This window comes from Molossus molossus, unplaced genomic scaffold, assembly GCF_014108415.1.
Source record: "Molossus molossus isolate mMolMol1 unplaced genomic scaffold, mMolMol1.p scaffold_m16_p_3, whole genome shotgun sequence".
NCBI classification, from domain to species: Eukaryota; Metazoa; Chordata; class Mammalia; order Chiroptera; family Molossidae; genus Molossus; species Molossus molossus.
The window spans coordinates 121,555,239-121,583,149 of NW_023425366.1; the positions used below are offsets into that span (position 1 = coordinate 121,555,239).

Here is a 27,911-nt window from a genome sequence, read left to right on the forward strand (position 1 = left end):
GGTCCTGGGTAACGGGGAAGTCACTTTTGGTTCCCAGTGAACCAGGTGATCAAGTGGTGTCTCCACAGTACAGGGTCCCAGCACCAGCCACAGGAGCCAGTGGAAACAGAATGGGGACATAGGGACTGGATGCCCTCTAAGAGCTGAGGCCCCTCACTTGGAGGGCAGCCTAGTGGAAGCCTGGTGTCCCAACATCAAAACTTCTTAGAGCCCTAGCTGGTTTGGCTCAGCAGTAGAGCATGGGCCCACAGACCAATGAGATGAGGGTTTGATTCCAGCCAAAAGCACATACCTCAGTTGTGGTTTGTCCTCAGCCCTGGTTGGAGTCTTGAGGGAAGCAACCAGTTGATATGCCCCTCTCACATCGATGTTTTCCTCTCTCTCCCTTTTTCTCCCTCCCACTCTATCAGAAGATAAACAGAAAAATATCCTCAGAAAACTATCAGAAGATAAATAGAAAAAAACGTCTTGCCCTGACCGGTTTTGCTCAGTGGTTAGAGCGTCAGCCCGCGGACCAGAGAGTCCCGGGTTTGGTTTCCGCTAAGGGCACGTACTTCGGTTGCAGTTTGTCCCCGGCCCCAGTTGGGGTTGTGTGGGTGGCAACCAGTCGATGTGTCTCTCTCACATCGATGTTTCTCTCTCTCTCCCCGCCTCCCGTTCTATCTGAAGTTGAATGCAAAAATGTCCTCGGGTAAGGATAAAACACACACACACACAAAAAAAACTTCTTAGAAAGAGGCACACATGTGGGGGTGCCAATGGGGTAAAAAAGGAGAAATATCTGTAACAAAAAAATAAATAAAAATTTTTTTAAAAAAAGAGGCACACATGTGGGATCTGATAGCACAGAAACATTTGTCCTTCTGGAGAGCAGCACCAACAGTGTCACTGGTCTTACCTGTGCGCCCCTGGAGTAGGACCTGAAGATGGTGCAGAACCTGCCCTGGCCCGACGTGTCCCTGAAACACAGAGGAAGTCAGTAGGATGTGCCCTGTGGAACCCTGGCATGTGCAGAGTGATCCCTAAAAGGTACTCTCCCTCCCCCTCCACAGCTTATGCTGGCCAACCTCCGTGCCCCAGGAGAACACCCTCCCAGGCTGGAGAATCCCAAACCTATGGGAATTTACATTTCAATGTCAAGGTTCTAGAAAATGCTCCTTCATGTATAGCTCAATAAAGGGTGAGGGGAGGGTGTCAGTGGCTACTGTGAAAATGAGTCTTAATGGGCAAAGGGAGCTGGGCTCTACCAGAACAAACAGCCTTGGACCTTTCAGTTTCTACATCACAGAGCAGAATCCATTCCATGTTTACACAGGATCTCTTTAAATAGCTATTCCACATAAAATGTTAACAGGACTCCGTCCTTCCTGTCGCTTTACGGATTCTTGACTTGCTTCATTTAGCTTCTGAGGCTCCAGTAATAACTCTGAAGTGCTATAACTGCCCCACCCCCAGGCACCACAACCCCACACAAAGCGCCTCACCAGAGTTCCAGCTTGACCCGCCGACCGTCCAGCAAGATGGTAGTCGTCTTGTAGTCGATCCCTGCAAGAAAGCAAAGGGCTGCTGAAGGCGATGCCTAGAGACGAGCTGGCCAGGATCTGCCTCTCCAGGCTTCTCCAGGCTGTTTCTACAGCCCAGTGGAGTCAGGTGAAGGAGCAAGCTACCCCAAGCTGGAGCCTTCTCGTGGCTTCAGCCTACGGACCCAGGCATGCTGGGCACCAGTCAAAGGGAGGATGGCACAGGAGTGGAATCTAGCAGGCCTGCAGGAGGACGGCTCATCTCCAACTGACCTACTTTGTGTGGGTCTCGTTGAGAAATTTCCAAGTTCCTGAGTTTTAGCCCCCAGGTACTGACAATTGGAGCGTGCTTGAAACATTATTAAGGGTAAAGTAATTTCTAAAATACCATTTCTCTGGAGAGCTCTCTGCAGAACCTAGGCATGCCATATCTTTAGTTTTTAATTTTTTTATAATTTTATGGGGAAAAGTAAGTCCAAGAGAAGTTGGTAGGATCAGGGACAGCGCTGGACATGTTACAAGTAAGATCTTCAACTGGCCCTGGCTGGTGTTCTCAGTGGTTAGAGCATCGGCCCAGGCACCAAAGGGTCACAGGTTCGATTCCCAGTCAAGGGTACATACCTGGGTTGCAGGTTGGATCCCTGGACCCACTAGGCGTGCATGCAGGAGGCAACTAATCATGTCTCTCTCTATATATAAGAAAATAAATGAAAAAAATATCTTGGGTGAGGATTAATAACAGCAGCAGCAAAAAATGATCTTCAACTGGGTAATGGACCATCCAGAAACTTCCTAAAAGCTCAGTGTTCCTCCCCCCTTCTTAAGCCGTAAAAAGGCAGTTTTATAACGCTCCAAAAGGGCTCGAAAATGGGCATTTGAACATAGGTATCTCTCACACAATGTGTACCGGAAAGCTGACCTCAGAGTGTCTGCACCCAGCACCTTCCTGGTGCCTCAGGCATAGGTGCCTCTTCCCCCACTGTATTTAAGCCTGGCCAACTCTTTTTTTTTTTTTTTATCCTCACCCGAGGACACTTTTGCATTTATCTTCAGACAGAACATAAGGGAGAGAGGGAGGAAGAGATAGCAAAACATTGATGTGAAAGCGACACATCGAGTGGTTGCCACCCACATAACCCCAACTAGGACTGGGGACAAACTGCAACTGAGGCATGTGCCCTTAGCGGAAACCGAACCCAGGCCTCTCTGGTCTGTGGGCTGACGCTCTAACCCCACTGAGCCAAACCAGCCAGGGCATGCCTGGCCAACTGTTAAATGCAAGTCAAAAGCTGGTTTCATGCATCAAATGACACTCAAGAGAAGGAAAATGCAACCCACAAAATGGGAAAAAATATTTGGAAATCACATATCTGACAAGGGATTGCTATCTAGAGTATTTAAAGAAATTCTACAACTCAACAACAACAAAAAACAAATGAAGCCCTGGCCAGTTTGGCTCAGTGGTTAAAGCGTCAGCCTTCAGACCAAAGCGTCACAGGTTCAATTCCCAGTCAAGGGCTGTGTAAGAGGCAACCAATCAATGTGTCTCTCTCACATTGATGTTTTCCCTCCCTCCCTCCCTCCCTCCCTCCCACTCTATCTGAAAATCAAAAGAAAAATATCCTCAGGTGAGAATTAAAAAAACCAAACAACCGAATTACCATACGATCCAGAAATTCCAGGTTAATATCCAAAAGAAATGAAAGCGAGGAATCGAACATGTATGTATTTTTATACCTGGGTTCATAGCAGTGTTATTCATAATAGTCAAATGTAGAAATAACCCAAGCATCCATCAAGGGATGACTGGATTAACAAAATGGTCCATACATACAATGGGATATGATTCAACCTTAAAAAAGGATGAAATTCTGATACATGCTATAACATAGCTGTACCCTGAGGACATTATGCTCAGGGAAATAAGCCAGTCATAGAAGAATATATACTCTATGATTCCAATTCTATGAGGTCCTTAGAGTAGTCAGTTTCAGAGACAGAAAATAGATTAGAGGTTACCAGGGACTGGGGGAGGGAAATGGAGAGTCAGTATTTTTGTTGTGTTAATCCTCACTTGAGAATATTTTTCCCACTGATTTTTTTTAGAATGTGTGAAGGGGGTGGGGTGGAGAGAAAGAGCGAAACATCGATGGGATTGGTTGCCTCCCACATCCACCCCAACTGGGGCGGGGATTGAACCTGCAACCCAGGTATATGCCCTTGACTGGGAACTGAACCCGTGACACTTTGGTGGGTTGGCAGATGGTCTAACCACTAAGCGACACCAGCCAGAGCAAGAGCCAGTATTTAATAAAGACAGAGTTTCAGTTTGGAAAGATGGAAAAGTTCTGGAAATGGATAGTGGTGACAGTCACACAACAATATAAATGTACTTATGCTTCTGACCTGTACACCTAAAAATAATTAAAAGTGAATTTCATGTTATGTATATTTTACCACAGTATTTTTTTAAAGTGAGAGAAGATTCTCTTGCACATATTCTCGTGTGAAAGAACTATTCTTCAGGAAGAAACAACACTCAGGTCTGTCTCCACCATATCTCCTCTGCATTTGCCCTTCCTCCAGTTCTCATCTGCTGATAACCAGCTTCTTTGGGTGGAAGCTCTTGGAATTCTATCAAACAGGAAGCACAGATCTGGCCCAGAACTCGCCTCCCCTTGGTCCTGTCTCCAGTTTCTGTGAGATGGACCCTGTGAGAGTAATTTCCAGGAAGACAGGATGCGGATGCCCATCCTCTAAGCAACATCAGATCCGCCTCCATGTGGTAGATCAGCCTCTCAGGCTCAGGCTCAGGCTCAGGCCTCAGGGACTGGACACTGACTGCTCTGCTCCTCTCCCCGAGGCTGGCCCCCTTGAAAGGAATGGCCCTGTAGCCAAACTACGCAGAGGTGGCTGCTGTGACCCAAAGCTGCAGGGAACTTCGGGTGGGGGGGGGATCCCAGAAAGGGCTGAGGAGGAGACAGGGTACAGGGAGATGGCTCTCACACTCCACTCACCTCTGGGTGTTGTGCTCCCTGGGCACCTTGACCTATCTGCCCAGGACAACGGGACATTAACTTTGGTCTGTGTCAGAAAGGATGCCCCATTGCCACTTTCCAGCAGCTCTGCTCAACACCCTGTCAAACATGTGCGTGGGACCCGTGGGGACAGGCACTTAGAGCTGGGAACTGGTAACAAGGGTCTGCTGTCCTCCCAACACCCCTCCTGCTGCAGGTATCCACACTACCATTGGGTCAGAGGGCTCATTAGAGAACAAGATTCTCAGGAATACTGCAGAGAAGCTGGAGTTCAGTTTGATGGCTGAGTTACCACTGCAGTGATTTAGACTCACAGTGACTGTGCTCTGTGGAGCCCTCTGGTGCCGGTCCTGGCCTCTAGGGAAAGGTGGCCTCCACACCTGGCACTAGCATGAGCACCCCCAGGAAGGCTGAACACCTGGTGTGAGGAGAGTGGGCAGCAGGTCCCTATAGCAGAGAGTAGGGTCCAGCTAAGAGCTGAGGACAACCCTAAGAGGTAAAAAAGGTGGGGGGTGGCGATGGCATGCGTGAGCCTTTCGGCTGACACACTTGGATATAGAAAAACTCAAAAAACATTCTCCCAGCTTACTCTGCCCTTCACCCCACCACATCCCAAATCTGAATAAAAACTTACAGTGTGCTTTATAAATTCATAGAAAATAAAGACATAGCAAGGCCAAAGAGAGAGGCAGGTAGGAAGGCAGAATCTCCCTGCTTTAAACAAAGGTAGGCGCCAACCACTCTTCACTATGAATAAGCTCTGACAATTCTTTGTTTGCTGAAGAATTTCAATCACCCACTTCCTTACTTCACCCCATCAGTCCTTTTTTTTTTTTTTTTGCTTACTCCTCACCCGAGGATATTTTTCCATTGATTTTTAGAGTGGGAAAGAGGGTAGAAGGGAGAAAAAGAGAAACATCGACTGGTTGCCTCCTGCATGACCCTGGCTGGGGCTGGGGATCTGACCCACAACCCAGGTACTTGCCCTTGACTGGAACTGAACCCAAGACCCTTCGGTCAATGGGCTGATGTTCTAACCACTGAGACAAACCAGCCAGGGCACCCCATCAGTTCTTAAATACTGAGCAGCTTTTTGAAAAAAGGATGACCAGAGGTTTCATTCAAAACATTTAATACCATCCTGGCCATTGTGGTTCAGTTGGTTGAGCATCATTCCCTGCACTGAGAGGTGGCAGGTTCGATTCCTAGCCAGGGCACATACCCAGGTTGTGGGCTCAACCCCTACTATGGGGGCATGCAGGAGGCAGCTGATCAATGTTTCTTTCTTTCTCTTTATTTTTATTTATTTATTTATTTTATTCTCACCCAAGGACATTTTTGCATTCATCTTCAGATACAGCGGTGGGGGGGAACATTGATTCAAGAGAGACACATCGAGTGGTTGCCACCCACATGACACCAACCAGGGCAGGGACAAACTGCAACCGAGGTACCTGCCCTCAGCGGGAACAGAACCCAGGACTCTCTGGTCCGCAGGCTGATGTTCTAACCGCTGAGCCAAACCGGCCAGGGTATCTTTTTTTTTTTTAAATATGTTTTTATTGATTTTCTAGAGAGAGAGGAAGGGAAACAGAGATAGCGGCATCAATGTGCGAGAAACATCTATTGGCTGCCTCCTACATGCCCCCCACTTGGGATCTAGCCTGCAACCCAGCTGCAACCCAGGCATGTGCCCTGACTGGGAATTGAACTGGGACCTCTCAGTCCATGGGACCCCATTCAATTCACTGAGCCACACTGGCCAGGCGTGCTCGCTCTCTCTCTCTCTCCCCCTCTCTCTCCCTCCCTCCCACTATCCAAAAAAATCAGTGGGAAAAAATGTCCTCAGGTGAGGATTAGCAAAACAAAACAAAAAAATCAATAAAAACATATCAGAATGGCTGCCATCAACAAATCATCAAACAAAAAGTGCTGGTGAGGGTGTGGAGAAAACGGGACTCCAGTACACTGCTGGTGGGAATGCAGACTGGTGCAGACACTGTGGAAAACACTATGGTGTTACCTCAAAAAGTTAAAAATTGAATTGCCATTTGACCCAGCAATCCCACTTTTAGGAATATACCCACTTTTAGGAATGAACCAATCAGAAAGAATATATGTAACCCTATGTTCACAGTAGCACTACTTACATAGCTAAGATCTGGAAACAACCCAAGTGTCAATCAGTAGATGAGTGGATTAAAAAGCTGTGGTACATGTACACAATGGAGTACTATGCAGCTGTAAGAAAGAAAGATCTCTCATCCTTTGAGATGGCATGGAAGGACCTGGAGAGTATTATGATAAGCGAAACAAGCCAAGCAGAGAAAGACAAATATCACATGATCTCACTTATTTGTGGAATATAATGAACTAAACAAATTAACCCACACAGAGGTGAGGTACAGACTGACAAGCCTCACAGAAGGGAGGTTGGGGGAGGGATAAACCACAGAACTTACATGCATGTATGCATAACCAATGAACATAGACAACAAAGCTAGGGATGGGGTGGGGTGGGGGGGAAGGGGAGGAGAGTGTCAATGGAGGAAAAATGAGAAACATCTGTAACAAAAACAAATTAATAAATAAATAAATTTTTGAAAAAAAAAAATATATTCGAGCCCGGCCAGTGTGGTTCAGTGGATTGAGTGTCTTCCCACTGACTGAGAGGTCCTAGTTCAATTCCTAGTCAGGGTTTCTGGCTGGATCCCCAGTAGGGGGCATGCAGGAGGCAGACGATCAATATATCTCACATCAATGTTTCTCTCTCTCTAAAAAAAAAAAATCAATAAAAACATATTAAAAAAGATATATTTGAAAAAAATTTAGTGCTGTATACAGCACAATCATGACTACTCAGAACAGAAACCAGCTATGGGGAGCCACAACCACTGCTGTTGTACAGGTGTTGACCAGGCTTCTTGGGGACTGAAGCAGCTCACAGATGTGTAGAGGTCACATGGGATGACCAGGTTTCATACCCTAGGATTGCAGACACTCCCTGGATGGACACAGGGCTTGGGGAAGCCACCAGTGGCCAGTAGCAGGTGACCAGAGGCTCCCAGGGGTAATGGGTGCTGTTCTGTTTCCTAGCCCTTCTCATACAACCCTGTTACTCTGAAAGCTTTCAGGGCTTTATCTGTCCAGGGTTCTGCAGGGTATTTTTCACTCTCTGTGCAGGGAATCCAGGAGACCTTCAGGTCGCCAGTTCACCCCTCTATCCACATGCTCCTCTGTCCCACATCCTGGCTTCCCATTAGCCAGGGAGTGACCTCTGGGCTAACAGTGTTTTCTCATCTTTTCCCTCATCGCTCTCTTTTTGTTCCGCTTTCTGGAAAATGCCTTCAACTTTATCTTCCAGCCTTTCTATGATCTTTCTAAAAATTCTGCTACTTAATTATGTTTTCATAAACTTACTTTTGCAAATGTAAAAAAAAAACAAAAAACTCTGCTATTTTATTTATTTTTTTATTCTCACCCGAGGACATTTTTTCATTTCTTGTTCAGATAGAATGGGAGGGAGAGAGAGAGAAACATCGAGGTGAAAGGGACACATCGAGTGGCTGCCACCCGCATGACCCAACCAGGGCCAGGGACAAACTGCAACGGAGGTACATGCTCTTAGCGGGAACCAAACCTGGGTCTCTCTGGACCGCAGGCCGACGCTCTAACTGCTGAGTCAAACCGGCCAGGGCAAAACTGCTATTTTACATTTAATTTTTAAAAGCTCTTTCTGGCCCTGGCCTGTTTTGCTTAGTGGTTAGAGCATTGGCCCAAGGAACAAAATGTCATGGGTTCGATTCTGATCAAAGGCACATGTACTTCGGTTTCAGTTCGGTCTCTAGCCCTGGTCCGGGTTGCGCGGGAGGCAATCAGTCCATGTGTTTCTTTCACATCGATGTTCCTCTCTTCTGTCTCTCTTATTCTCTCTCTCTCCCACTGTCTGAAGATAAATGCAAAAATATCCTCAAGTGAGGATTTTAAATAAATAAATAAATAAATAAATAAATAAATGCTCTTTCTGGTGTTCTGGAATGTTTCTAATGGAATCCTGTTCTTGATTCTTGGGTGCAGTAACTCTTCATCTCAGACATTAATTATAAGATTAAGGTTCTCAAATGTCTTCCACAACTTGTAGTGGTACTTGGCTGTCCATTCACCCTTCAGAGAATCTAAAAACCCATGGAAGCCCTGGTTGGTGTGGCTCAGTTGGTTGGAGAGTCATCTTGTGCACTGAAGAGTCATGGGTTTGATTCTCAGTCAGGGCACATGGCCAGGTCGCATGTTCAATCCCAAACTGGGGCGCATATGGCAGGGAACCCACTGATCTCTCTCACATTGATGTCTCTCTCTCTCTCCCCCTCCCTCCCCCTTCCCCTCTAAAATCAATAAAATATATATCCTTGGGTGAGGATTAAAAACCAGTGGGAAACCCTGGCTGGTTTGGCTCAGTGGTTGGAGCGTCGGCCTGAGGTACAGAGACCCAGGTTCGGTTCACGTCGATGTTTCTCTTTCTCTCTCTGTTCCTCTCTCTCCCTCCCACTCTACCTGAGCAAAAAATGGAAAAATGTCCTCGGGTGAGGATAGAAAAAAAAAAAAATTCTCAGTTGTCTGTTTAGACTCACTCTCTCAACTTTGTTTTGGGTACATAAATCAAGATTGTTGGATTTTTTTTTTTTATCCTCACCTGAGGACATTTTTCCATTTTTTGTTCAAATGGAGCGGGAGGGAGAGAGAGGAAAAGAGAGAGAAAAACATCAACGTGAAAGGGACACACTGAGTGGCTGCCACCCGCACGACCAACCAGGGCCAGGGACACACTGCAACCGAGGTACGCACCCTTAGCGGGAACCAAACCCGGGTCTCTCTGGACTGCAGGCCAACACTCTAACCGCTGAGCAAAACCAGCCAGGGCTTGTTGGATTTTTTAAGTTCAATTTGCTACTGCTCAGAGGGAGCAGGGGGTGGTCAAAATGAGGACTGCTATTCACAACCTGGCAGTCCTCTAGGTGAGGGCACTTCCCACACATGTGCCCAGATTCCACTCAGACCAATTGCAGGGAGCAGCCAAGGAGGAATGTCACCTGCTCAGACAGCATGTGCATGACCAACTGCTTTCCATCTGAGGTTCTGGTCTTTCATGGAAGAAATAGCAACCCTAAGTGTGTATTCATCCCATTACTTTTCCAACATAATTAAAAGCTACAGGAAGACTTTGTAAAAATTCATAACAATGAACAAAAAATGAGTAATAAAAGACTAGATTTAAGAATAAAACAGAAAATGCTAACCAATGTTTTCCTTTGCAGTGTTTATTTTTAAACATGTTTTATTGATTTTTTTAGTGAGAGAGGAAGAGAAGCATTGATGTGAGAGAGAAACATCATGCCTCCTGCACACCCCCCACTGGGGACTGAGCCAGAAACCTGGGCACGTGCCCTGACCGAGAATCGAACCAGGACCTCTCAGTCCACAGGACGACGCTCAATCTACTAAGCCATGCTGGCCAGGCTCCTTTACAGTGTTTAAATAGAGCACAGAAACTAGAATGCTGGCTAGTGTCCAAGGGAAAGAAAACCATTCCCAGCAGGTTCTCCCCATTGTGCAGCTCCACAATGGGGCTGGAAGCATCCTGGGGCAGTGTGGACCATGAACATCAAGCCCTTACACCAAGGCAGGTGACCCAGCTGAACCTAGGTCACCAAGTAATTTCAGGGAAGGCTCCAGTGCAGCACAGCTCCTCCACAGTGGCCCCTCCACAGATGCTGCTGTGTCGAAAACCCAGGCTGTTGGTTTTCTACATAGTTCCCAGATCTCACCTCCTAGGAAGCAAGCCCCAGCTAGGATGTCTGAGGGAAGCACATTCCTATGTTTTCAACATGATATCCAACTCGTAGTGTGAGGGTGCCACCCCCAAACCAAAGACAGGCAGCTGCTCTTTCTTCTCCCTCCCTCCCTCCCTCCCTTTCTTTCTTTCTTTTTTATTGATTTTGGAGAGAGGAAGGGAATAGGATAGAGAGACAGAAACATTGATGAGAGAGAACATCGACTGGCCACCTCCTGCATGCCACCCACTGAGGATTTGGCCCACAACCTGGGCACATGTCCTGACCGGGAATCGAACCGGCGACCTCTTGGTACATAGGTCGGTGCTCAACCACTGAGCCGCACCAGCCAGGCAGCTGCTCTTTCTTAGTGTTACTCTTTAGGGAGAAAAAATAAGCTCCCAAAGGCAGACAAAGGCAAAACAGGAACGTCAGGTCTTCTAGGAACCAGAAAAAACTTCCCATTAACACAGGCGGACATGGAGAAGTACCCTTGGATTCACACACCAGCCATCCAGGCAGGCCCAGGTGGTCCTCCTGCACATGCATGCAGCCCAACACACTTGACCAGCCTTCATTCTTACTCTTCCAAGAGTAAGGCCACAGCACACGTCTATACCAAGGAAATGCACCTCGCACCATAGAGCAGCGGTTCTCAACCTGTGGGTCGTGACCCCTTTGGGGGTCGAACGACTCTTTCATAGGGGTCGCCTAAGACATAACAGTAGCAAAATACAGTTATGAAGTAGCAACAAAAATAATTTTATGGTTGGGGGTCACCACAACATGAGAACTGTATTAAAGGGTCGCAGCATTAAGAAGGTTGAGAACTATTGCCATAGAGAGTGCTTGGAGAAAAAAAAGGGAATGTGACTTGGTGCAGCCCCACAGAGGCAATACTAAGCAGTGTGGCAGTCACTCTCAGCTGGACCCAGGATCCTGCCTCCTGGCATTCATGCCTCTGAGTACACTCCTCCCCTTGAGGGTGGTGGGAGCTGATAACTTGCTTCTGACCCTGAGTAGGGCCAAGGAATAGATGTCCCCTCTGATCATATTACATGAGACTTCTGCCGGCAGATTCTCTCCCTTGCTGGCTCTATGAACAAGCTGCCCTACGGAGAGGTCCGATTGTCCAGGTGCTGTCAACAACCATGTGAGTTTAGAAGGGATTTTGCCCCGGCCCACACCTGATTGCAGCCTGTGAGGACCCAGCCAAGCTGTGCCCAGATTTCTGACCCCCAAAAAACCATGAGCTAATAAGTAGGGGCTGTTTTAAGACACTCAGGTTGTGATAATTTCTTAGGATGCTACAATAGACTATTGCAGACTGGTGACCTTATGACAATTTATTTCTCACCGTTCTGGAGGCTGGAAGCCCAAGACCAAGGTACCAGCAACGTCAGTGTCTAGTGAGAGTCCACTTCCTGGTTCACAGAAGGCCGACCTCTTGCTGTGTCCTCACATGGCAGAAGGGGCAAGGGAACTCTGTGGAGTCTTTTATAAGGCACTATTCAATTCCTGAGGCTCCACCCTCAAGATCTAGTCCCCAAGGCCCTACCTTCTAATACCAGTGCCTTGGGGGTTAGATTTCTACATATGAATTTGGGGTGGTGGTGGTGGAGAGATACAAACATTCAGTCCATAGCAATAAATAATGCCAATTATTGCGAACATACACTCCTCTGACCAGCCACTGTACCTATAAAAATCTATCAAAACAAAACAATAAAAGAACTTTTTATAAAGGCGTGATAAAAGAGTAACAGCTTGGAGATGCCGACATCCTAATCCCTGGAACCTGTGAACATGCTTTCTACAGGGCCAAGGGACTTTGCAGATGTGACTGGGGTCATGGACCTTGAGAAGCAAGAGGATCTTGAATTATCCCAGTGGGCCCAATGTCATCATTGAGTACCTTGAATACTTAAAGATGGGAACCCTTTCCTGGATGAGTCAGAGAGATGAGATGGAAGAACTGAGGAAGGAGAAAAGACTCAAAGCCTGGGAGGGACCTTAATTTCACTTTGAAGATGGAGGAAGGGGTACGCAAGTAAAGAATGTGGGCAATATCTAGAAGCTGACATGGTCCTCAGTTTATAGCTAGCAAAGAAAAGGGACCTTGGTCCTATAAAACAAAGAACTGAATTCTGCCAACAACTCAATGAACAAGGAAAGAGACCACCCCTAGAACCTGCAGAAAGGAACATAGCCCATCAACACCTTGACTGTTGACTTATGACCACTGTAAGATAATGTTACAGCAGTAACAAAAAAAGAATATCCAGGTATGCAAGCAACTAAAGGCTATTTACTATCTATATTATTTTTATTATAAATAAACTGGATACAGACTAAAAAAAATCCATCCACTGTGGAACGGTAAAATAATAGGTGATCCACTAAATGGAGGCTATATGGCTGTTATAAAGACAGGCATTGGCTGAAATAAAAGCAGAATGTGAAGCAAACAGAAATTTTATACCCTCCTGATGGGATAGAAATTGTTCAACTGCTTTGGAAAACTGGTGGTATCTACTAAGGCTGAATATATGCACACACCCAACCACCCAGAAATTCCACTCCACCGTATCCCTGACAGAAATGTGTGCATATATGCACCAAAAACATGTACAGGCAGACTTCATTTTATTGCTCTACCCAAGTGTGCATTTTTTACAAACTGAAGGCAAGACTCTCCACCAGCAAAAAGATTATAACTTGCTTTATTGAGGTGATCTAGAACCAAACTAGCAATATTTCCAAGGTGTGACTGTATGAGAATTTTCATAGGAGCACTATTCAGAATAACCGAAACAAGGAAACTATCCAAAAGTCCACTGCAGAAGAATAAACACATAGCAGTACTCACAGTGAAATCTATACAACACAACAGAGTGAACTACAACTACACACAATAGCATGGCTGAATCTCACAAAACATAAAAAAAAAAAAAGCCACCAGTGACACAAGAGTACAAATGGTGTGACTCTATAAAAAACTCTAGAAATGCAAACTAGTCTATAACATAAAGGTCAGCAGCTGTGAGGTCTGGGGGCAGAAGGGGTTGGTATGCAAAGAGCACAGGACTGAGTATGATTTCTCAGGTGTGCACACCTGTCAATGCTCTTTGAACTTCAAATTTTAAATGGATATAAGCTTTTGGTGCACCAATTATACCTCAATAAAGCTGATCAAAAGAAAGAAAGGCTGACAATATCCAACACTGGCCCAGGTGTAGAGTGTGGATCTCTCACACATTGCTGGTGAAAACTCAAAATGATAAAAGTGACGTTAGGCCCTGGCCGGTTTGGCTCAGTGGTAGAGCATTGGTACGCAGACCAATGAGTCACAGGTTCGATTCCAGCCAAGGGCACATACCCTGGTTGCAGGTTTGTCCCGGACCCTGGTTGGAGTCATGTGGGAGGCAACCAGTCGATGTGTCCCTCTCATGTTGATGTTTCTCTCTCTGTTCCTCCCACTCTATCTGAAGATAAATGGAAAAATATCCTCAGGTGAGGATTAAAAATGATAATAATAATAAAATAAAAGAATGCCCTGGCCGGTTTTGCTCAGTGGTTAGAGTGTCGGCCTGTGGTCCAGAGAGACCCGGGTACGGTTCCCGTTAAGGACATGTACCTCGGTTGCAGTTTGTCCCCAGCCCTGGTTTGGTCGTGCGGGTGGCAACAACTCAATATGTCCCTTTCACGTCTGTGTTTCTCTCTCCCACTCCATCTGAACAAAATATGGAAAAATGTCCTTGGGTGAGGATAAAAAAAGTAAAAGAGTGACTTTAGGACTCAGTTTGGCAAGTTCTTGTAAGTTAAGCAGTCACACAAGGACTTATGCATTGGGAATGTGCTTCATGACATTGAATCAAACACTCAGAAGTGGCCAACGTGATAAAATACTTGTATTTTACCACACAAAAAAGTTTTTTTAACCCTGGCTGCATCAGCCTGCAAACCAAAGGGTCTTATGTTTGATTCCCAGTCAAGGACATGTGCTTGGGTTGCAGATTCAACCCCTAGCACTGGTCACAGCACGTTTGGGAGGCAATTGATGTATCTCTCTCACATCAATGTTTCTCTCTCTTCTCCTTTCTGCACACTCTCTCTAAAAATCAATGGAGCCCTGGCCGGTTTGGCTTAGCAGTTAGAGCGTCGGCCCGCGGTCCAGAGAGACCCGGTTTTGGTTCCCACTAAGGGCATGTACCTCAGTTGCAGTTTGTCCCTGGCCCCGGTTGGGGTCGTGTGGGTGGCATCCAGTCAATGTGTCTCTTTTGCATCGATGTTTCTCTCTCTTTCTTCCTCCCTTTCTCCCTCTCACTCTAGCTGAAGATAAATGCAAAAATGTCCTCAGGTGAGGACAAAAAAAATAAATAAGTAAATAAAAATCAATAGAAAAATATTCTCAAGTGAGGAGTAAGAAAAAAAAATTTTTAATGTTAAAAGGATTTATATAAGAATGTCCATAGGAGCATTATTCACAATATCCAGAATCAGTACATAACCAAACTGTATTAATAGGTAAATGGACAAACTGAGGTATGTTCATGCAAAGGAATGCTATTTGGGCCCTGGTCGGTTTGGCTCAGCGGTTAGAGCGTCGGCCTGCGGTCCAGAGAGACCCGGGTTCGATTCCCGCTAAGGGCATGTACCTCGGTTGCAGTTTGTTCCCGGCCCTGGTCAGTCATGCGGGTGGCAGCCACTCGATGTGTTCCTTTCACGTCGATGTTTCTCTCTCTCTCTCTGTTCCTCTCTCTCCCTCCCACTCTACCTGAACAAAAAATGGAAAAATGTCCTCGGGTGAGGATAAAAAACAAACAAACAAACAAAAGTCTGATCTCTGAAGCAAAGGAATGCTATTTGGGAACAAAAACGAACATGAACAAATTTCACATACATTATACTGAGTGAAACAAACCAAAGATAAGGAAGACCATATTGTATGATTCAATTTACAGGAAGTTCTGGAGAGGCAAAAGTACCCTAGAGTGACAGGAAGCAGACCAGTGGGGGCTGGGGCTAGGGGACCGACTTCCAAGGGGCAGAAGAGAACTTTCAGGAGTGGTGACAATGTTTTAGGTCTCGATTAGAGAAATGGATATATACACTTGTCAAACTCATCCAACTTAAATGTACACTAAAACTGATAAGAACAGATACTACACTTGATCTTAGCCAAAAGGCCGAGAAGCGATTCAATGTACACTTAAAATGGTACATTTTATTGTATTTAAATCATATGTCAATAAAATTTATTTTTTAAAAAGTAAACCCAAAGGGTATTGATTGACCTGCTCAGAGTTTAAATTAGTAGCCCTTTTGACCATGAGGGCCTGAATTCCCTACAAGATAGGTCTGAATACAGACCAGAGCCAGGTGTGAACACCTACTCCCTAACCTGCTGACCACAGATGTTCTGGGAACAAGGATGATCCTGGGGTGCCTCCTGCCTGCCCTTCTATGAGCCAGGTCTACCACCATAGGCACGTGTACAAGCCTGTTGCTAGAAGAGAAGAAATGGGGCTGCCTGGTGAAGGACGAAAGAAAGCAGAAGTTACCTAATACATTTCAAAATGCCTTTGTGTCTAAACTGGCATGCCGGGTTTCAGGAGAAACACTGGGCAGTTTGTGAACTGTTTTCCTGTGAAGAAAGAGCTTTTCCTTAACGTCTTCAAAACCAAACCAAACCAAAGCTTTCTGACGTCCATAAAACAACAAGCACATTCACACATAAAACCAGGTGAAATACAGGACACTTTAAAAAATTAATCATAACCCCAAAACAGAGATATCTACCATTAATGTTTTCATGTATTTCACTCCACAATTATCTTTCATTTGACACCCATTGATACACTACGTAATTAGGCATACTTTTTTCCCACTTATCAAGAGATTTCTCCATATCACTGAATATTCTTTAAATATTCCTCCAAACCAGCATTTTTAAAAGTTATATAATAATTTCATCCTATGAATATGCTATATTTCAACTGTCAGATCCTTAAGCTGTTTTAAGTTTTCCATTTTTATTTAAAACAATTAAACACAAAGCCTTGATTTTCTTTAGTTGTGTCCCTTATTATTCTCCAAGAGAGATTCCTAATTACTTGGTCAAAAGGAAGATTTTTTTTTTTAAATCCTTACCTGAGGATATTTTTCTATTTATCTTCAGATAGCTTGGGAGGGAGGGAGAGAGAGAAAGAAACATCCATGTGAGAGAGACACATTGATAGGCTGCCTCCTGCACGACCCGGACCAGGGCCGGGGATAAACTGCAATGAGGTACATGCCCTTGACCAAAACTGAACCCATGAGTCTTTGGTCCGAGGGCCAACGCTCTAACCTCTGAGCCAAACCGACCAGAGCGAGAAGATATCCTTAAGGCTCTGGATACATGTTGCTGAGTCCCTTACAGACAGCACCACACACACACCCCTCTGCACATTTAGTGCTGAGTGCTATCTGACTTACTCTGTGATAGACTTACAGGTCATCCCATTTAATTTTAAGGTTAAACATCTTTCCATGTTTAAAGCAATTTTCAACCGGTGTGCCATAAGAATTTTTTCCTTATTGATATTAGAGAGAGAGAGGAAGGGAGAGGGAGAGAGATAGAAACATCGATGAGAGAGAACATCGATTGGTCGTCTCCTGCATGAACCCCACTGGGGATTTGGCCCACAACCTGGGCATTTGCTCTGACCAGGAACAGAACCGGTGACCTCTTGGTACATGAGTTGAAGCTCAACCACTGAGGCATACTGGCCGGGCGCTGCAAGAATTTTTAAAACATGCAATACCTATCTATTTAGTCAGGGGTAATGACCTCTTTTCTCTTAGATTGTCAAGTAAAAAAATGACAATAGCCAACACAACAACAGCTATTCAGTGTGAATAAATAAAAATTATACCTTTTTTTTTTTTTCTTGTTCAGATAGAGCGGGAGGGAGAGAGAGGAAGAGAGAGAGAGAGAAACATCGATGTGAAGGGACACATCGAGTGGCTGCCACCCGCACGACCAACCAGGGCCGGGGACAAACTGCAACCGAGGTACGCGCCCTTAGCGGGAACCGAACCCGGGTCTCTCTGTACCGCAGGTCGACGCTCCAACCGCTGAGCCAAACTGGCCAGGGCCCTTTTTTTTTTTTTTTTTGTCAGATCGGCGAAAATGTATTTTTTGGTGTGCTGCAGAATTTTAGTACTTAGTTTGTATGCCATGAGATGAAAAATGTTGAAAGCCCTGGCCAGTTTGACTCAGTGATTAGAGTGTCAGCCCTCAGACCAAATAAAAACATCAAAAAAATTTTTTTTCTTTATTGATTTTAGAGAGAGAGAAAGGGAGAGAGAAATAGAAACATCGATGGGAGAGAACATGAACTGGCTGCCTCCTGATGTCTCCTACTGGGGATCTGGCCCACAACCTGGACAAGTACCCTAACTGGGAATCAAACCAGTGACCTCTTGGTACAAGGGTCAATGCTCAACTACTGAGCCACACCAGCCAGGCAATAAAAACATTCTAAAAAAAGAAAAGAAAACTGGACACAGCTCCTAAAGCCTCTAGTAGTTTGAGGACTGCCAATGCCGGATCAAGGAAGAGAGAGGACCAAACAACAGGAAACAGAAATCATTACAAAATGATTAGGTAAATAGGAGACTCACTGAAGGAGTGCTAAGTGGTTCATCTGTAATAGCAGCACCAGCCCAGAGGCTTTGAGGCAGATACCAACAATGGTACGTGGACAGGGTAGACAGTCATTGCTGCTGCCAAGTCAGAGTTTCCAATTCCTCTGCAGTGACTCTTAGACCTAAACACAGAACCTCAACACCAGTTAGATGTCACCATGTTCCTTCAGTTATTCAAGGCTGTACAAAACATCTAAGTCCTGATAATGTCACTTAACCTGTCACCCATTCCTCCCAACAGAGACTTAAACAGCAGTCACTCTTCCTACCTTGGTCCAGTTGACAGACAACAGCTGCCTTGGAAGATCCAGGCTGGCAACAACCCTGCTTATAACTCCAAGAACCATCAGAGATAACACAGGCCCACTTCAGCCACAGTGCTGCCACCCTACCTAGCAACCACCTGGTGACTTTCTGGGCTCACAAGCACATACTCATCACCCAGCTGAGATCTCTGTCTAGGGATGACATTAATTCACTTGCTCAGAGAACTGGCATCTGTCTGTCCACACTTTGACACTTTTCAAAATCTGTGAAGTGCCTGCCTTTCCAGTACTTGGGCCTTCTTCCATTCTGTTATTTCTCAAAGATACTGGGACATCCTCTCTGGAGAGTGGACTCCCTCTCTTGGGACACTGTCCTCCTGACACCATGCCCTCTGCACTCCTTGGTTAGACCACTCCTCACCTTCCCTCCCTTTTCACAGTCCTGAAGATCTGTCTTTCCTAGCACCTCTCCACCCTGCATGAATCACTTCCCTCTTGTGAGTCTACCCAAATCACGGTACCCCTCTTCGACATCAAACACCTAGCTCATTAAGGGGCCAAAGCTAGTCTGGTCATGCCCGCCATCTGCTCATGTAATTACCAGTGCCAAATTTATCTGTCCCCCAACCCTCCTTTACCCTATGAAGGGCACATGTCCACAGTCAATGAGAATGAGATACTCGATATTCCCATCTTAGCAGAAGACAACTGCACACTGTGGACATCAGAGTTTGCCTGTCACTACAAGCACAATCATAACCAGGAAACCTTGGTTACCACCTCAAATTCAAGTTCACTTTATTCACTTGTATTTACCCTCATTTACCATCCTAATGATGATCCCACACACCTAGCGCTGGCTCAGCCTCTCTCTGCGTTCACAGTCTCAACATCCTGCTCCTGAGGGCCCAGGGCACTAAATTCTGCCCTACAAGCCATCTCCCCTTCCTTCTTCCATTCTTTCAGCAGCTTGCTCCAAGCCAGGGTGCCAGACATTGAGACCCACTTTCTCCAAATGCACAACAAAGGATACCCTGACTTGTATAAAGGCCCCACAACACCCCATCAAGAGGTGTGCCACCTCTACCAGGTGCTGTCCACTATCTGGGCCTGACTACAACTCCACCCCTTTTCCTCCTCCTCACCCAGCCCCAGACCAGGTAAATGGCCAATTTCCCAGGGACCAACAATCTCAAACCTTGCCAACTGCAGTACATACAGAACAGGAGGCAAAAGTGCCTACAAGACCCTCTCACCTTCTTCCTCACTTCCTGTAACACATTTCTATTTAGTTCATCATCTAAACCACAGACCTCTTATTAATGAAACGATGACATTACACGTACACAGTGCGACACAGTGATGTCACTATGACCACACACCTTGAAAGAGACCCGAGCCAGTGTGGTCAGTGGATTGAGAGTCGTCCCATGGACTGAGAGGTCCCAGTTCAATTCCAGGTCAGGGCACATGCCTGGATTGTGGACTTGATCCCCAGTGGGGGGCATAAAGGAGGCAGCCAACTGATGTTTCTCTCTCTCCCTCTCCCTTCCTCTAGCTCTATAATCAGTAAAATACATTAAAAAACAAAAAAAAGAGCCCTGGCCAATTTTGCTCAGTGGTTAGAGCATCAGCCCAGGGACCAGAGTTGCAGGTTCGATTCCGGTCAAGGGCACGTACCTCGGTTGCAGTTTGATCCCCGGCCCTGGCTGGGGTCGTGCGGGAGGCAACCAGTGGATGTGTCTTTCTTACACTGATGTTTCTCTCTCTCTCTCCTCCCTCCCTCCCTCCCACTCTGTCCTGAAGATAAGTGGAAAAATATCCTTGGGTGAAGATTTAAAAAAAAAAAAAGGGGGCCCTGGCCAGTTTGGCTCAGCGGTTAGAGCATTGGCCTGCGGTCCGGAGAGACCTGGGTTCGGTTCCCGCTAAGGGCATGTACCTCGGTTGCAGTTTGTCCCCGGCCCTGGTTGGTCGTGTGGGTGGCAGCCGCTCGATGTGTCCCTTTCACGTCCATGTTTCTCTCTCTCTCTCTCTCTTTTCCTCTCTCCACCTCCCCCCACTCTATCTGAACAAAAAATGGAAAAATGTCCTCAGGTGAGGATAAAAAACAAACAAAAAAAGGGACCCGGCTATACACAGCAGTGCACCTGCCAAGGAAACTTGCCTATTATCTGCTTAGTTTACTGAAAGTGCTGAAGACTGAGGGAAAACAACATTGACAATATTCTGCTTACTTGCTGAGCAGTTAGAACATCAGCCTGAGGACTGAAAGGTCTCGGGTTCAATTCCCGGTCAAAGGGCACATACCTGGGTTGCAGGTTTAATCCCCAGCCCTGCTCAGGATCATGTGGGAGGCAACCAACTGATGTCTCTCTCACACTGATGTTTGTTTGCGCCTCCAACACTCTACCTAAAAATCACTGGAAAAATATACGTAGGTGAAGATTAACAAAAAAGAAAATAGTCTACCTACTCAACTATTTTCTGAAAATTCAGGAAAGGCCACACCAGTGCAAATTACAAATCAATCCAGTTAGCATAATCTGAAGTGGATAAGGTAACCTGTCCCCCCCACCTACCGACCCAGCCTGCCACCCTCTCAGGCAGGGGCAGGCTGATCTTTACACCACACACAGCAGGTGAGTAACTCTGGCAAAGGGTAGACAGGCACAGACAGGTCTATGTGTGGCACGCTGTGGCCTTGTGGAAACCCAAGGTTTGCTGCCCTGGAAGTTTTCGGAGTTCTGCTGCTCTGTTGGATGCAGACAGCAGGGAGGCAGCAGGGAAGAAACAGTAAAGGAACAGGGCAGAAGTAGTGAAGAGAACAAATGGGTCTCAGTGACTGGGCCTGGCATATATCACACTCGGGCCAACACCTACCTCAGAACCTGGCATCTGACAGAGAAAAGGCAAACCCCAATAAATCACTCAGAAAATGGGCAAAAGCTAGACATGAGTACCCAAGTACAGAGGAAGAGAAAAACTGTGTGGTGACCGTCAGAATGGGGATGCTGCATACAGGCTCTTTCTTCATTTAGAACACATCTAGTTAGTGCCTCTTGTGTGCAGGTCTCATGCTAGTGTTGAGGAAAAAGTGACAGACAAGACACCAGGGGTGTACAGGCCAGAAGCAGGTCCTGACTCAAGAGAATGGTATAGAGAAGCATCTGAAGACACTGAGTACTCTGACATTTGAACTGAGGACAGAAACCCACTTGCAGCCAGGTGAGAAGAGACATCTGGAACTGTCCAGTCAAAAGCCAAGGAGCTGCCTGGTCAATGTGGCTCAGTGGACTGAGTGTTGTCCCATGGACTGAGAGGTCCTGGTTCGATTCCTGGTCAGGGCACATGCCCAGGTTGTGGGCTCAATCCCCAGTAGGGGGTCATTGCTGTTTTCTCTCACATCAATGTTTCTCTCTCTCTCTCCCTTCCTTTCTCTCTAAAAAAAATAAATAAAAACACATTAAAGAAAAGAAAAAAAAAAAAAAAAGAAGCCAAGATCCTGGGGGACATGGTGAACTCTGGCCTGGCTGTTGGGTCACTAATATGAGCCATAGCCCACACTCTGGCACCCTGCAGGTGGCAGGTGTACAGAGTCCTCCCCCCACAGACTCAGCACTAACATAGAAATAATCAGCAGGCCCAAATATTGGTGGCAGACATCAGCGCTTGCTGGACTTTGTCCATACCTGTCATAATCGTCATGTTCCTCCTATCCTTCAGAACTCCTCCCTCCCTCTCTGCATGCTTTGGGCTCAAAGGACATGGGCATCCTATACACTCAGCAGCTCCCACCAACATGACCCTCAGAGGAGCAGATGGGAAGAAATAGAGTTATGCCTACTCTCGAGTCATCCAAGACGTGGGCATATCAACTACACCAAATCTTCCTGTTGACCCTCTGTGAGAGCCAAGACACAGAGGACACAATTGTCTTAATCAGGACCTTCACTACCCTCAGTAAAACGGGGGTACTGCACATTGCCCCAGGGCATCCACAGCCCTGGAGCAGAATCAGATCTGGCAATGTACTCGGGAGAAGCTGCTCACTGAAGGCTCTACCTTCTTCCTGCCAGCTTCCACAACCCAGACTTCTTATCGCTTATTCTCTGGAGCGTATTTCCCCAGCAGATGGTCCAGTGGAACCTCTTTGCAAAGTGTTCTGCTCTGTCCAAGGAGAGCACAGACTCTCCCCTAAAATCACTGCTGTGTATTAGGAAAAAAAGCAAACCTCATCAGAGGAAGGTTTCCAATTCTACGAAAATAAGCACAGTGCACATCAGCATCACCAGACTCCAAGAGCCACTGTGGGCACTTACAGGGGTCAGTATGTTGTCACATATGGCTCATCACTGCCATAACTAGAAAAGGCCATTTTGATGACTCACATGTTTATGAAGCTGGGGAGATCGATGTATGCTCACACACGTGTCTGAAAAACAAGCTAGACAAGACTTCAATGTGGGTAAGTCATCTGGATAGCCCAAGGAAGGGGGTTTGGTTACACACCTGTCACCAGTGGGGACCTCCCTGCCATGGGTCATCTGCCCCTAGACAGAAGAACCATGAAAGTTTAGGCTAAAAACAAGAAGCCTAGAAACATGCTGATAGCTTTTAACAATAAAGGGTAAAATGAAATACATGTACATCCTTTGTAAGAGAATCAGAAATTTAAAAATTCCTGAATATTACATCTTTTTCAAAGGAAAAATTCCTATGATGCTGAATTCCTGAGAACCAGCTGTTCCAGAACTTCCAAAACCCCCAACAGTCTCCCTTAGGAAGCCTTCGGAGGAGCAGAAAGAAGTATGCTCAGGTCCACCAACTTCACCCTGATAAAGAACAGTGGACCCTGGGGGTCAGAGCTGATGCCCTGACAACAAAGGCCCACTCCTCATGTTGCACACATCTTCACCTCAATGAGCCCTAGACACAGGGGCCAAGCACTCTGCCTTTTCCACTTAATGCCATGGGGGACCCGCAATAACCTGTGAGTGTGCCCTGGCCTGAAGAGCACAAGGAACCTTTCTAAGAGTGGGCTTTCTTCTCCATTTCTGGCAGATGACCCTCCACTGGACCAAACATCTCCGCTATCTTAGGCAGGTCTCCATATTTTACTCAGTCAGCATGTCATAGGAAGTGTGGCAATGCACTGCAATTTGACAGAGGGGACAGAAAGCGGTTCCTATCTTTCCAGTTAGTGTTTCTGTGTTTCCTGAGTGCTCACTGCACTGGGCTGGAGCACCTGATGATGAGGCTAAGCAGACCCTCATAAGTGTAAATTATGTCCCGGGGAAATACTGCTGCCCCTGACAAAGCCCAAAACCTCTCATACTTTTCTCATACACCATCAGCAGCCCAGCAGCAGGGCTCCAGGAAGCAACACTACCACTGGAAAAGCAACTCAATTACCCACTGTCTGAGTCAGGAGGGGCACCTCTGACAGTAGCTGCCAAGTGTCCATTAAGGTGGTGTGGCTAGTGAAGGGGCCTGTTAAAGGATCTCAATGAAGGCCCTCCCTATCACACCCCTGGGGGACCTCACACTTTTCCTCCCTAACCTAAAAACAAACCCAGAGTTCCTCCTTCCTTATCCTTCCAGATATCCCCTCTAAGCAAGGGCTGAGAGCACATGCTTTGAGGGGTGGCACAGCATGAATCTGGCACAGCTGCCCACTGTTGAACCTGTTACAGCAGGAAGGGCATTCAGCCAGTTCTGGTAATCCAATCTTGACAAGTCCTAAATCAAAAGGGTCGGAAAAGCTGCATCCACACTCTCAGCTGCCCACAGGCAAGCAACTTAGCAAAGAGCAAATGCTCAGAGCAGTCAGACAGGACTGACAAGAGCCCAAGAAATAAAGCAACAAAGGGTGTGGAGAGCAAGAACTTGAAGTAAATTAGTTAGACAAGACAGAACTTTCAGAAGCACAAATGGTCCTTGGAGAGACTGGATGCTGACATACTACAAGCAAAATCCCTGGTTCTCCTAAGGAAACACCCTGTGCGGTCTGGGACAAGACTCCCTTTGCAGAGGGGGGATGGCCACACTGCTTCTTAGCCAAGATAACTGTTTTTTACATTAAATACACAAACTAAGGGGTGCTCAGACAAGCGCTGGTGATTTGTGTTTTAGCCATGCAACCAGAAATTTTAAAGGAAAATTTAATAACACCATGAATGGGGTGTTTTCTTCCAGCACAAGGTGTTGATTCCCTGAGCATTAAGTAAACACTTTAAGAGAAAAGCCTGCCTTTGAGTCACCCCCATCCCCCACCCCCATCTGCACCACACCACGGGGTTGTGAGAAAATCATAGCCACCCTTGGCACACCTTGTCACAGGTTCTCCACCTGGACCCCACAGAATCCCGGCCGCCACCACTGGATGCTCCCCCGCTCAAGTACATTCTTCCTCTAGCTCCTGAACATTTTCTTCACACACCTCCTAGGTCAGTTGTCCCCCAGCAGCCACCAAACTGCTCTGAGATGAAAGCCCTTCTCCAGAAGGCTCACAGCAAAATCTCAGCCTCCCGTTAAGCGATAGACTCTAAAAAGGCCTCAAGCTGATACTTAAAGTGCCAAACTGATTGTCCGCTCAGGATCAAGCTGCTTTCTCCCAGCCTCAGGCTTCCATTAGCGTTGAAAACGGTGTGAATGAAAACAGATTGCAAATTGCCACAGGCCTGCTCCCTGCCAGCCAGCGTTAGGCTTTAACCACAGTGAAGAGATGAAGAAAGGCAAGGCGCTGATCCTTGGCTCCTAATTGCAGTCTAACCGGGTAGGGCAAATGGCTGGCTGCCGCAGTTCTCATTACAGACCCGACGTGACAGGAGGTGGCAGATCAGGTCCACCGGGGGAGGCGCCTCCCAGGCCAGCTAACAGTGGGGACTGCGTGGTGCTCACGCCGCCCCCGAGCAGCACTGGGCCCAGCAGGGCAAGCCCTGCCGCCGAGCGCCCTGAGCCCTTCCCGGGAAGGGACGGGGAGCCGCTCCCCGAGGACAGGCCAGAGGTGGGGCCTCCTTACCGTTGCTGTAGGCGTACGGGGATTCGGCCGCGCCATCCTGCAGGCTCTCCAGGATCTCGCCCTTGCCCACATCGCTGTCGCCCACCAGCAGGAACTTGAGCAGGTAGTCGTAGCTCTTGACCGGGCTGCCCTGCGTCCCCATCCTCGCTCACGCGCGCGCAGGCCGCGCCCGCATGCCCACGGCGACAGCCGCGGGAGCACGGCGGGGAGGAGGCCTTCGACTGACCTGCGGAGACAGGGCGTGAGTTACTGGGGGCCGGCGAGGCCCAGTCCGCGAGGGCCCGACCGCCCCCGACTGCCTCACCGACCGCTCGGGACGCAGAGCCAGGGCGAGCCGGCCAGCCGCACCTGCTCCGCCGTCCACCTCACCTCAGCGATGCCGCCGCCCCGCTGCTTCCCGCACCGCACCGCGCAGCCCCGCCCCGCCCCCAGACCACGGGCCGCCACTGGCCGCCCGCCGCCTGCCCGCCTCCATCCATTGGCGCGCGCGCACGTCCTTTACGTCCACCCGCCCCCACCTTTTCCCACACAGCGCAGCAAAGCCTCCGGTCACCCCGCCCCATCACCGCCCCATTCCGCCTCCCTGAGATCGTCTTTGGTCACCCACCTCCCCTTCCCTGAAATCATTGGTCCCTGTGCACTTCCGTCATGGCTGCCCACAATTCCCCACACAGAGTTGCGGAGATTCCATCCGCCTTGCCTCCTCGCTGTCGCCATTGGTCACTTGCCTCCCGCTTTCCCAGAACCACTGGTCCGCCGACACGTCAGTCAGCACCACTACGGTCCGGAACGTCCCACAACCCCGCCCCCTGCCCCCACCATACCTCTCCTCACCCGCCCCGCCCCTCATCATCAGCGTTGGCTACCGCCGCCGATCCTGCCAGAGCCACTGGACCAACAGCATGTCGTTCCCGCCCCCCTCCCCACACACTCACCAATCAAGAGCTTGGCACTCCAGGTTGTTTGCATACGCCCCTTCCTTCCCGTGGACGGGAGCAAGTGGCGGTCCCCGGAGTGAGGTGACACGGCTAGGCCCGGGAGGACTAAACCCCCTAGTAAGCTGCAGCCAGCTGCTTCCACACAGACCCCACAGAGCGCCGGATGGCCCGCTGGAACTGCGCTCGCGAAAGTCGCCCTCCCGCGGCGGGGCCGTGACCTGGGCATGACAGGGCAAAGGCAGCCAATAAGCGCTAGGGATCCCGGAGAGGCAGCACTTCCGCTGCCAGAAGGAGGCGGAGCCGGGGGGGCTGGCTAGGCCCGGGCCGTGGGCGCGGCCGCTCGGAGAGTGTTCGGCGAGCAGCGGGAGGGTGCAGGTCCGGGCGTCTGCCCTTCGCAAGGCCGTAGGTCACAGCGCGTGGCTGTAAAGGCCTAACGTTCTAGAACCTCGGCGGCTTCTCAGGCGGGTGACTCTTCAGCTGTCAGAGATGATGGCAGCATAGGTTCCAGCGACAAAAGACAGGGCTCTGTCCCCACGTGCCCGCGACTGAGGCTAGATGCCCAGCCGAGTCCGAGTCAGGACGTGGGGCTCTGAGGCTTGACCACGGAGGCCTACAGGAGGACGTGACTTCGGGGTTGTTTACAGGATGGATGGGTTATATTTCTTAATGGGCAAAGGAGTATGAAAAGCCTGTGAACATGTGTGAAGATGTGAAGTTTCACTCTCTGAGCCACGTGGACGCTGCCTTTCCATTTTGGCGTGGTACCTGGGGAGGATTCCTAAGGAGCAGGTCCTTCGGTTGGGTAGGCAACACCTGATGAGTGCTGGGGCCTTCCTCACTGCCTTAAAGTGAAATGGAGATTAAAGTAAAACAGTACCCTTTTCACTCATCAGATTGGCAACATTGCTTGTGGGCCTGGATATGGAGAACAGCCCTCAGGGAGAGCGGTTGGACTGGTTAATAATTCCACATCTGATTTAGCATGGAGAAGTCCTCAGAAAGGAGCTCAAAGAATTTTACTGCAGCACTGTAAGTTATGGTGAAAGTCAGGAAACTGACAGGGAACTATTAAATTAACCAGGTGAGCAACATAGGGTGTGGACAAACACCTACATGAGAAGGGAAGTAAGCAAATGACATTACCGTATGTCCAGTGTAATTTCAATATTTATGCCTAATAAACCCTAACAAATTATTTCATTCTAGAGAGAGAGGAAAGGAGAGAGTGAGAAACATCAGTGTGAGAGAGAAACATCGATCGGTTTCCTCCTGTGTGTGTCCTGACTGGGAATCCAACCTACAGTCTAGGTATGTGCCCTGACCAGGAATCAAACCCACAACCTTTTGGTGGACGGAAGGACGCTCCAACCAACTGAGTCACCCAGCCAGGGCTTCATTGATGACATTTTTATTAGAACATATTCACATATGACATGTAATTTATAAGTAACTCAAAAAGTTAAGCATAGCCCTGGCCAGTTTGGCTCAGAGGTTAGAGTGTTGGCCCACAGACCAAGAGGTCTTGGGTTCGATTCTCAGTCAAGGGCACATACCTGGGTTGCAGGTTCAATCCCTGGCCCTGGTCGGGGTCATGTGGGAGGCAAC

The 27,911-nt window shown here is 47.8% G+C and overlaps 1 protein-coding gene and 1 pseudogene across 1 annotated transcript in view; both read right to left on the minus strand.

Annotated features, from left to right (window-relative positions):
• RAB40C (RAB40C, member RAS oncogene family) overlaps positions 1–25,584 on the minus strand; it is a 36,241-nt gene extending 10,657 nt beyond the window's left edge. Inside the window, exons 1-3 of the mRNA XM_036279899.1 lie at positions 25,369–25,584; positions 1,485–1,545; positions 899–959 (exon numbers count right to left, since the gene is read on the minus strand). Coding sequence (XP_036135792.1) covers positions 899–959; positions 1,485–1,545; positions 25,369–25,510 — 264 coding nt within the window. The 5' untranslated portion in view covers positions 25,511–25,584. The remainder of the gene's footprint in view (positions 1–898; positions 960–1,484; positions 1,546–25,368) is intronic.
• Positions 15,467–15,587, minus strand: LOC118643082 (annotated as a pseudogene).
• Positions 25,585–27,911: the final 2,327 nt, after the last annotated feature.